At 38.6% G+C, this 12500-nt stretch overlaps 1 protein-coding gene across 1 annotated transcript in view; it reads left to right on the forward strand.

The window, feature by feature from the left end:
* Positions 1–12500, forward strand: part of LOC133635472 (receptor-type tyrosine-protein phosphatase S-like) — a 267952-nt gene that overhangs the window by 37330 nt on the left and 218122 nt on the right. The window contains exon 3 of the mRNA XM_062028688.1: positions 2657–2798. Coding sequence (XP_061884672.1) covers positions 2657–2798 — 142 coding nt within the window. The remainder of the gene's footprint in view (positions 1–2656; positions 2799–12500) is intronic.

Below are 12500 nucleotides of genomic sequence, written 5' to 3' on the forward strand. Positions count from 1 at the left end.
TCTCTCAATTTCTGAGGGGTTTGCACGCTCACCACAACATAGTCAGCCGATATTGCCATGCAGAAGCGCACACTCTTTCAACTGTGTCCTCCTTGCACTTGAATCCGTCACATCCTCGCCGTATCCCCCCTCCTCAGCCTCGCCTATGCGAATGCGCTTGTCGGTACGTTATGTTTGATGCTTGTTGTTCAGATTTCAACAGGCCTCCCAGATGGCATCACCAAAAGTCTCGATTGATGCTGGCGTGTCTTTTAATTAAAAAGTTGCCGTCGTTAACGACTGCGGAGCGCGGAGACCAGCGTGCGCGTACTGCGGCGCCAAGGGAGGTACATCGGAGAGAGCTAAGAAAACAAGAAATGACAACATCATCGGGGGAGAGAGAGGCGGCTTCGCAGTGGAGGACAAAATAAAAAGTTGTGCTCTCCTCCTTTTGCTGCATGTTAACTGCAAAACAAAGCCAAGGGCATGAAGGAGCCTGCCAAAATGGACACTTTTCTTCCTGCATTTAGCATGTAATAAAAAAGTATTATATCTTTTTTTTACTGTTGCTAGCCTCTAGACAGATGCTTTGATATTGATCGTGATGCTGTGCTCTGCAGTGTTTTTGCCTAATTAGCTGCTCAGCCCTGAGACATGCAGCAATGAAGCAGCAGGCTGCCGAAGACACGCACTTATATCTCAGAGTTTAGCTTTACTCAAAGATCTCAGCAGGAAGCCCCTCCTCGCCTTCGGCCTGAAAAGGAGGTTTTGCTGTCAGGTGGGTTTTTTGAGACTGACCGACTCAACCCGTCATATTTCATGGTTGGAAGAAAAAGACGCGTTGGGGAAAGAGCTGCCAGAATGAAAATCGCAACACAGTGCTCCTGCACCGCTTTGCTTCTGACTTACTGCAGTCTCAGTGCATCGCAGATCTGGAAGTACCATTGCGTACATTACGATATGAGTACTCATTGAAGTTTCTTGTTGGAATGATGTCGGTCTTTGAATGTATGCAGTGTTTTAAGAGCATTTGGGGTGTTAAAAGCTCTGTGGGGTTTGTGGAGGTTAAATACAAGTAATAATCATATAAATTAGGGATGTCCCGATCAGTATTTTTGCCCTTAGATCCGATTACGATGTCCAATCCGATACTTTGACAAAAAAATCGTAGAACTGAAAATTTTTTTTTTTTAGCAAGTAATTAAAGTAAACACAATAAATAGAGATGTCCGATAATGGCTTTTTTGCCGATATCCGATATTCCGATATTGTCCAACTGTTAATTACCGATTCCGATATCAACCGATACCGATATATACAGTCGTGGAACTAACACATTATTATGCCTAATTTTGTTGTGATGCCCCGCTGGATGCGTTAAACAATGTAACAAGGTTTTCCAAAATAAATCAGCTCAAGTTATGGAAAAAAATGCCAACATGGCACTGCCATATTTATTATTGAAGTCACAAAGTGCAATATTTTTTTTAACGTGCCTCAAAACAGCAGCTTGGAATTTGGGACATGCTCCCAAGCATGAGGAGGTTGAGGTGGGTGGGGTTGAGGTGGGGGGGGGGGGGGTGTCTATATTGTAGTATCCCGGAAGAGTTAGTGCTGCAAGGGGTTCTGGGTATTTGTTCTGTTGTGTTTATGTTGTGTTACGGTGCGGATGTTCTCCCGAAATGTGTTTGTCATTCTTGTTTGGAGTGGGTTCACGGTGTGGCGCATATTTGTAACAGTGTTAAAGTTGTTTATACGGCCACCCTCCGTGTGACCTGTATGGCTGTTGACCAAGTATGCCTGCATTCACTTGTGTGTGTGAAAAGCCGTAGATATTACGTGACTGGGCCGTCACGCAAAGGCAGTGCCTTTAAGATTTATTGGCGCTCTGTACTTCTTCCTACGTCCGTGTACACAGCGGCGTTTTAAAAAGTCATACATTTTACTTTTTGAAACCGATACCGATAATATTTAAACCGATACCGATAATTTCCGATATTACATTTTAAAGCATTTATCGGCCGATATCGTCAGTCCGATATTATCGAACATCTCTAGTATTAATCATATAAATTAGACATGTCCCGATCAGTATTTTTGCCCTCCGATCCGATTACGATGTCCAATCCGATACTTTGACAAACAAATCATAGAACTGAAAATGTTTTTTTTAGCAAGTAATTAAATTAAACACAATAACAAATATGTATAAAGCTTATCTTATAAAATGTTGAATTTGCTAGTATTGTTTTAAATCAGATTATGCATTGTTTTTGTGGTAGTGAATGCTGCATACAATATCTTTAACAAAAAAGTGGCTAGTGCACAACCAAACAAAAGCTATTGGTTCCCAGATAGATAATTAGTTTTTTGCCCTCAAAGCCGGTATCCATACATTTATCCCTGAGTTTGTAAACATTAACAAAGACCACTGAAAAAAAGGTTTTGGAAAAATAATAAAAATAAAAATATTGATATATTGGCTTTGGGGTTAGAATGAGATGAGATCGGTTGGTCGTGAGTTCAAACCCCGACCATTGAGTGCAGACTAGATGGTTGAAAATGAAGGACATTTCATATATTACAAATATTGATATCAAACTCATCTGTGTGACTCTGATAGTAGGACCAATTCCCTTCCCTCTCTAAAAATGAATCCTACTGCTTCAACCAACAGACCATTGAATTCGACGAGGGCGCCGGCGCTGTGCTCCGAATCCAGCCTCTGCGTCAACCGCGTGACGAGAACATCTATGAATGTGTGGGTGAGAACAGCGAGGGCGAGATCACAGTCAACGCCAACCTGTCCATCATCCGAGGTGAGTCCTGCAGTATCAAAAGAGTTTGCAAAGGGCCAACTACGTAATAAATCATCAAGTGGACGTGAGCGCTGGTTTTTATAACTTACCTTGGGAGTTGTTGTAGTCCTTTGTCACTGAGTGAGGGATTCTTTTGTCAGGTTTTATTTCCCTGTAAGACTAAACAAAAAATTTGACAATATTCAAAAAGTCATCTGACTTGATTTAGCAACAAATGAGTATTTTTTTTGTACAAACTTTTAAAGTAACCCTTTATTGGGCTGTATACTGCACTAGGGGTGTGAACTGCAAGAGTAGCTCATGATATTGGTGATATTGTCTCTGCAATACCAGTAGTATCACAATTAGGAATGGGTACTGAATTTTGTACTTTTAAGCACTTACCAAATTGTGTCGGTACTACATGATATAGATTCACTTCAAAATTAAACGGTGACAATAGCTTTGTTGCTTGTGCCATCGTGTCCGATTGCAGACTAAACATCAACCAAACTGCCTTTTCCATGCCAACAAAGCATGTATGCCTGATAGAAAACTCTCAAACATACAGTAATGCTCCACTTTTCAAAAATATGCTAGCTTGATGCTAAATTACATTGGCTTTGCCATATATACCTGCTACTGATTAGCATTAGCGATATTACATGGCAATTTCAACACCTCCAAATTAAATAATGAAAAACCTACAACTAAGATGCACATTATAACCAAACGGCAAACCTGTATTAAGTACAATACTTGCAGTATAAAGACTTTGTAGGGTGCAACGTGAGACTTAAGTGGTACATTCAACTTAATGGCAAAGACCACTTCCTAAGTTGGCATCACACAGTACTCTATACATTACTGCCATCTAATGTCTTGGAATTGCAATTAGATCCAAATTCTACTTTGTAATACTTGCAAATGAGACTCCAACATCCATCCATTTTCTACCGCTTGTCCATCTCAGGGTTTCGGGGGGTGTAGGAGCCCATACATACAACAACTGGACAGCAAAGTTATAACCAGCTAATTTTTAAATATTGCGTTAAAAAATCGGATCTTATTTTTTTAATTAACATTTATTAACACACACAAAAGTACCGCTGCGTACCAAACCAGTATCAATTCCTGGGTGCCGGAATTGATACCGTACCATTTCAAATATGAAAGGTACCCATCCCTCATCACAATACAGAAATTGTGTAATAATTGATATCATGGAAGAAAACCATCACAATAATCACGTTCCAAAAAGAAAATACACAATCGTCTTATACAAACTCACATATTCATATACTGTACTGTTGTTTTCAGGAGCAATAGCATTACATCTAGCTGATGTGATATGTGATGCAACAAGTAGAGAATAAAACATACTTTCATTGACTGTTTAGATACCCACACAGTACACAGGAGAGAACCCTTCAGATTGACGCTTGTGTATCTTTACTATACAACAATGTGTTGTCTGATTTAGTAACATTGGTACCGCATTTTTCGGAGTATAAGTCGCTACGGAGTATAAATCGCACCGGCCGAAAACGCATAATAAAGAAGGAAAAAAACATATATAAGTCGCACTGGAGTATAAGCCGCATTTTTGGGGGAAATGTATTTGATAAAATCCAACACCAAGAATAGACATTTGAAAGGCAATTTAAAATAAATAAAGAATAGTGAACAACAGGCTGAATAAGTGTACGTTATATGACGCATAAATAACCAACTGAGAACGTGCCTGGTATGTTAACGTAACATATTATGGTAAGAGTCATTCAAATAACTATAACCGTTTACCAAACAATCTGTCACTCCTAATTGCTAAATCCCATGAAATCTTATACGTCTAGTCTCTTACGTGAATGAGCTAAATAATATTATTTGATATTTTACGGTAATGTGTTAATCATTTCACACATAAGTCGCTCCTGAGTATAAGTCGCACTATGACAAAAACTGCAACTTATAGTCCGAAAAATACGGTATTCCACCATATGTTTCCATCATATATAGAGCGATAACACACTTTCTTGCTGTGTCACACACACACGCACACACATGCATGCACGCCATGTTATATCTGTTCTCTCCTGTTGCCATCTGCTATGGACTGGGTGAAGCTGAGCTATAGTTGGCTGACAATGCACATGCTAGGCCCTGTTGGCAGTCAGAGGGATGAGGTGTGATGTTAATGTGTGTTGGGAGGCCTGGCCCAGCATGCTAAATATATTTTTTGTCAGCGACAGACCCCACCCCTTCCCTCATTTGGTGAGTGTATCTGGAGCTGAGGCGGTGGTATTCCTTCAGGTGCCCTTCAAACAAATTGAGATGTGGTGACATGAACAATCACTCTTGATTGGCCGTGACAATGCTCGCATTACCACTCCCACTGTAGGATCTCATCATTCCTGGACAGCCATTACTATGTTGTTATAAATATTTCACTTAAAGTTCAGCATAAACGGAATAAACCCAAGAAAAACATTGGGCACAAGATTGGAGGAAGTGAAAAAGAACTCAAAACAAGCCTATGAATTTTTTAAACTTTAAGCCCATACACCTGCGTGTTATTGTGTAAGTGTGTGTGTGGGAGTAAGCACAGGCAAAATGTAGGGCAATCCACAGGAGCAAGAAAAATGAGTGGTGAGTGAAATCATCTTGACAAAGTTTCCTCCAGATTCAAGAAGACAGCAGCTATGTTGCTCAGACAAAAGCAAGTAATGTAGGAATGGCTCTTATTTGTTGGGTGTGGTTGTTCCTTTTGTTTTCTATCTGCAAAAGGACTGATTATGGACCCCATTTACCTCCTCTCATTTTAATGGTAAAGCCTTTTTCCTTTTACTTTTCACTCCTAAGTATTTTATAGGGCTGCAAATCTTTGGGTGTCCCACGATTCGATTCAATATCGATTCTTGGGGTCACGATTTGATTCAAAATCGATTTTTTTCGATTTAACGCGATTCTCGATTCAGAAACGATATTTTCCCGATTCAAAAGGATTCTCTATTCATTCAATACATTGGATTTCAGCAGGATCTACCCCAGTCTGCTGACATGCAAGCAGAGTAGTAGATTTTTGTAAAAAGCTTTTATAATTGTAAAGGACAATGTTTTATCAACTGATTGCAATAATGTACATTTGTTTTAACTATTAAATGAACCAAAAATATGACTTATTTTATATTTCTGAAAATATTGGACACAGTGTGTTGTCAAGCTTATGAGATGCGATGCAAGTGTAAGCCACTGTGACACTATTGTTCTTTTTTTTTTTTAATATAAATGTCTAATGATAATGTCAATGAGGGATTTTTAATCACTGCTATGTTGAAATTGTAACTAATATTGATACTGTTGTTGATAATATTCATTTTTGTTTCATTACTTTTGGTTTGTTCTGTGTCGTGTTTGTGTCTCCTCTCAATTGCTCTGTTTATTGCAGTTCTGAGTGTTGCTGGGTCGGGTTTGGTTTTAGAATTGGATTGCATTGTTATGGTATTGCTGTTTATTGTTTTGTTGGATTGATTAATTTAAATTTAAAAAAAAAAAACTATAAAAAAAAAAAAGAGAATCGATTCTGAATCGCACAACGTGAAAATTGCGATTCGAATTCGAATCGATTTTTTCCCACACCTCTAGTATTTTATCTTAGCAGTTCCACATCTGTAGGCGCTTCTCGTGTTGCGACATACTGCCATAAATTAGTAGTACTGTACAAAAGGAGGACTACAATAAATCATGCATCTACTTTTCCCCCCACACTTTGAACCCTGCGGCTTATAAAACAGTGCAGCTAATTTATGGATTTTTTTTTTTTTACCGACGGCCACACTGCAAAAACTGAAATCTAAGTAGGATTAAATATCTCAAGTAAGGGTGATATTTGCTTATTTTCTGTATGATAAGATAATTATTCTCACTAAGCAGATTTTATGTTAGAGTGTTTTACTTGTTTTAAGTGTTTTGGTCCTAAATGATCTCAGTAAGATATTACAGCTTGTTGCTGAGATTTTATGACCTATATTGAGTAAAACATGCTTGAAACTATAATATCAACTGTTGCAAAGCTGTGTCATCAACACTCACAAGTATAAAACTACTTTTTTAAAGTAATAATTTCTTATTGCAAGCATGAAAAAAAAAATCGTGACTTTGACACAATTGTGTCTCATATTAAAACAGATGACAGTCAAATTGACTTTGCTGTTTTATTTTCAATAAAACAATAAAAAATACGTTCTCATATAGTAGTACAGTTGTTATTAGTGAGAATATACTTATTTTAAGGTATTTTTGGCTTAATTGAAATTAGCTAATTACTTGTTTTGTAAAGTTTTGACAAGCCAAATTTTCTTGTTCTATTGGCAGATAATTTTGCTTAGTTCAAATAAAATACCCCTAATTTTTGTATTTTTTTTCCCCCTTGTTTTTGAACACTGACTTTTTGCATTGCATAATGCAACTCGTTTTCACATAACACATGCAAAGACAATGATATGGTGTGTTACGGTATGTGATATATTTTAGGGCAGGTCGCTTACCGCAGGTGCTGCTAAGTGACTGTCTACAGTGTGTTTATTGTTATGAACCGGAAGTACAAATGCTGTTCCTTCTTCTAGTCGTCGATACCATTTCTACTCGTGCGGATTCCTTATTCATCACTCTAAGCAAAATTTGTAAGTTTTACAATATAACTAAAACAAGTCATACTTGCTAAACCGTCCAATGTGTGATGTCTGTAGGAGCGTTTTCATGCATATTTGTACGTGTTATCGTAATGTAATGAAGCTGGTGTTGTTAGTAGGGCTGCAACTAACAACTAATTTGATAATCGATTAATCTGTCGATTATTACTTCGATTAATAGATTAAAAATCGGATAAAAGAGACAAACTACATTTCTATCCTTTCCAGTATTTGATTGGAAATAAAACAGCATACTATTATTGTTTCTCAGCTGTTTGTAAATGTTGCAGTTTATAAATAAAGGTTCATAAAAAAAAAAAAAAAAAAAAAAAAAAGTAGCCTCTGCGCATGCGCATAGCATAGATCCAACGAATCGATGACTAAATTAATCGCCAACTATTTTTATAATCGATTTTAATCGATTTAATCGATTAGTTGTTGCAGCCCAAGTTGTTAGCATTAGCTAATATGCTAACCTGTTTAGGAGCGCCTGTGTTAATATCATTAACTTACAATGGCATTATTATTGTAATGTTCCAGTTTCACAAATTCCTCAGTAAATTTACCAAAACGTCACTGTGGACTTATTGAGTCTGTTTAGCTGATTCGAGAGCTAACTTCCGCAGCTAGTGAGTCCATGACAATGACTTGTTTTTTGTTTGATCATCCATTTTACTGCCATGTTAGACTTAGACTTAGATTGAGGCAAACGTTATTGATCCACAAGGGAAATTGTTCCACACAGTCGCTCAGTTACAAAAGATGGAAAGGATAATGTAGGTATAAAGTAGACTAAAAATAACATATATGTAATATTTACATATTATATATACGTATTTGTTACAAGTCATATAAGATTAAAGATTAAAGTACCAATGATTGTCACACACACGCTAGATGTGGTGAAATTTGTCCTCTGCATTTGTCCCATCCCCTTATGTATGTCATATATGTTACAGGCACCGTTTGAATACAATTAAGGTATGTGGTTGAATATTTACAAAATATTTCATATATCTGCGACTTATGGTCCGGTGCGGCTAATACAGTATATGTAAACCTATTTATTTATTCAAAAATGTTGGTGGATGCGCTTAAATACCGGTGCGCTCTATAGCCCGGAAAATACATTACCGTAATTTCCGGACTATAAGCCGCTACTTTTTCCCCTCGTTCTGGTCCCTGCGGCTAATACAACGGTGCGGCTTATTTACGGCCTGTTCTTCTCCGACACCGACGAAGAGGATTTCGCTGGTTTTAGTACGCAGGAGGAAGACGATGACACAATGATTAAAGACTGACTTTTCCTATACCGGTAGGCTGGTTATTTTGATAACGTACAGGCGAGCACTTTGTATTACTTTGCACCGCTGTATTATTTGTACTCTGCACAATGCTGTTCGCCATGTCAAAGATGTGAAAGTTTGATTGAATGATTGAAAGATTTATTGTTAATATAAGGGACACTTTGCGTTCCCAAACAGTTATCTCTGTCCCGACAATCCCCTCCGTGGTAGCAGGAACCCCTATATACTACGCTAATTACACATCAAAACCCTGCGGCTTATAGTCGGGTGCGGCTTATATATGGAGCAATCTGTATTTTTCCCTACATTTAGCTGGTGCGGTTTATAGTCAGGTGCGGTTTATAGTCCGGAAATTAGGGTAATCCAAATTCCAAAATGTGATTAATCTGATTTAAAAAAAAATATATATTTGAAAGTCGTGTTTCAAATATAAACTTCCGATAGGTCCTTTTTAAATCGTATTAGCACATCAAAATATTATTGTTGAAAAATGAGGTTGAGGGAAGGGAAACAACGAGGCGAGATGGAAATGTAGCAAACCAGATGAACAACAATGGGGGGGAAAATAAGGATTTGGATGGAGATGAAGGGAGAAAAAGGAGGCTATGTGGAATAGGTGGGGAAAGGGGAATATTGGTTCTTGGAACAGGGGCAAAGGAGATTATGGCACATGGGACAAGCCGCATGGGACACATTGACATTAAAGAGAGGGGATGTGTTCTGGGATGGCCACTGGCAGAATTAGGATGCCAGGATGGCTGGCTTGGACGGAAAAGTGCAGGCAGTGGACTTTACTCATAAATATTCTGTTTGTATTAGCATCGCACAGAACAAGTAGAGGAAAACATGTACAAAAACCTGCTTGGTTATCCGAGTTAAGCAAACAATTGAGCAGGGAATTAAGACTGGGTGAAAGAATGGGCCGCTCTCAGTGATTTCCAGCGTAGAACTGTCATCGGATGCCACCTGTGCAACAAATCCAGTCGTGAAATTTCCTCGCTCCTAAAAATTCCAAAGTCAACCTTATTATAAGAAAAGTGAAGAGTTTGGGAACAACAGCAACTCAGCCACCAAGTGGTAGGCCACGTAAACTGACAGAGAGGGGTCAGCGGATGCTGAAGCGCATAGTGCAAAGACTTTCTGCACAGTCAGTTGCTACAGAGCTCCAAACTTCATGTGACCTTACAATTAGCCCAGTACGCAGAGAGCTTCATGGAATGGGTTTCCATGGCTGAGCAGCTGCATCTAAGCCATACATCACCAAGTCCAATGCAAAGCGTGGGATGCAGTGGTGTAAAGCACGTCACCACTGGACTCTAGAGCAGTGGAGACGCCTTCTCTGGACTGATGAATCATGCTTTTCCATCTGGCAATCTGATGGACGAGTCTGGGTTTGGAGGTTGCCAGGAGAACGCTACATTTCGGACTGCATTGTGCAGAGTGTGAAATTTGGTGGAGGAGGAATTATGGTTTGGGGTTGTTTTCCAGGAGTTGGGCTTGGCCCCTTAGTTCCAGTGAAAGGAACTTTGAATGCTCCAGGATACCAAAACATTTTGGACAATTCCATGGGATGGCACTTCAAGTTCATATGTGAGTAAAGGCAGGTGGCCAAATACTTTTGGCTATATATATATATATATATATATATACATATATATATATATATATGTCATAGTATTTACTTTTAGTCCCAAAAAGATGGCATGGTGTGCTGAAACACTGTGGGATTAGCAGGTTAGGATAGATTTTTAAAACTCACTTAAACATGTGTTAATTTCCTACCAGTTACATTGCATTTTTTTTTGTATAAAATACACTAAAAACAATACAATACAGTCAAAACCCTAAAATGTTACTGTTTGGAATTCGACCTAAATAGTACGCCTCTAAATTCTCACAATGGCTCACTTGGAACCACTGTCATGCAGGATGTCTGGCAGGACGTCAGCAATGTGGTTTACAGGATTTTTTTTATGACAGTTAAAAATGTTGAAATGTCAATAAATCAATTGGGTGTACACTTAAAGGGGACCTATGAGGATTTTCATCTACATTTAAAAACACTTCCGTGTGGTGTAGATTGTAGGGTTTGGTGTAAGTTTTGCGTAAATCTCTTCTCCATAGTCACTTTTATAATACCCTTTTGGAGTATGTCTGCAAACGATTTGTGTGTAGAGGAGTTCTCAGATTGCAAAGGAAGCCTTTCATGCCACACCATCTTCAAATTTACAGCAATCTGTCTATTCGAACATAACGGCTATTTTTCTTTCCCAAACGTAGTTGAAAACAAACTTCACTTATAAATGCATGCCCCGATTAGATGAAAATAATACTTTATCGTACCATTTCTTGTGGTTCCTCATTACTTGTGGTTCCTTCTTCTGTGTTTAGCGGCTACTCCAACTTGTACTTATTGGATCATGGTGACAAAACACTGCCGTGTAAAATGCCGCGGACTAATAAACACTTGAATATTTTCGGAACTTCGATTTACAAACTCAATTGGTTAAAGAAAACATCTCCATAAGAAACAATGTAAATGTAAATAATGGATTCCACTCTCAACTAAAGTCCATACTTTAGTAAATGTTGCTATACCATACGGTGAGTGAAATCATCTTGGCAAACAAACATAAGGAGGTGATGAATCAACTTCCTATTCAATAACAAATGGGCCAAAACAACAACTATTGTAGCTTAACCGTCCTTATTTTCAGTCGCCCTGCCACCACGCACACACACTGTCACTAGCCCTGTGGTGCACTGACAATTTGAAATCAAAAACTCCTTAACTTTAACAGCCACATTGATTAGGAATTAAAAATGAAATCCACTTTACCTTGTTGGTTCATCTCCTTGGGAGGGCAGCGGAAGAATTTTTTAAAAATTGATTGATTGAAACTATTATTAGTAGATTGCACAATGCAGTACATATTCTGTACAATTGACCACTAAATGGTAACACCCGAATACGTTTTTCAACTTGTTTAAGTCGGGGTCCACTTAAATTGATTCATGATACAGATATATACTATCATCATAATACAGTCATCACAGAAGATAATCATCAGAGTATATACATTGAATTATTTACATTATTTACAATCCGGGGTGTGGGATGTGGAGGGTGGGGTAGGTTTGGTTGATATCAACACTTCAGTCATCAACAATTGCATCATCAGAAAAATGGACATTGGAACAGTGTAGGACTGACTTGGTAGGATAAGTACAGCAAGTAGTGGACATAGAGAGAGAGATAGAGAAAGCATAAGAATAAGTATCTACATTTGATTATTTACAATCCGGGGAGGTAGGATGAGGAAGGGAGGGTGTTTGTTTAGGGTTGAAGTTGCCTGGAGGTGTTCTTTTAGTGCGGTTTTGAAGGAGGATAGAGATGCCCTTTCTTTTACACCTGTTGGGAGTGCATCCCATATTGATGTGGCATAGAAAGAGAATGAGTTAAAACCTTTGTTAGATCGGAATCTGGGTTTAACGTGGTTAGTGGAGCTCCCCCTGGTGTTGTGGTTATGGCGGTCATTTACGTTAAGGAAGTAGTTTGACATGTACTTCGGTATCAGGGAGGTGTAGCGGGTTTTATAGACTAGGCTCAGTGCAAGTTGTTTTACTCTGTCCGCCACCTTGAGCCAGCCCACTTTGGAGAAGTGGGTAGGAGTGAGGTGTGATCTGGGGTGGAACAGGCGAGACGTTAGGTGGCCGTGACGACT

The sequence above is a fragment of the Entelurus aequoreus genome, linkage group LG19 (assembly GCF_033978785.1).
Source record: "Entelurus aequoreus isolate RoL-2023_Sb linkage group LG19, RoL_Eaeq_v1.1, whole genome shotgun sequence".
NCBI classification, from domain to species: domain Eukaryota; kingdom Metazoa; phylum Chordata; class Actinopteri; order Syngnathiformes; family Syngnathidae; genus Entelurus; species Entelurus aequoreus.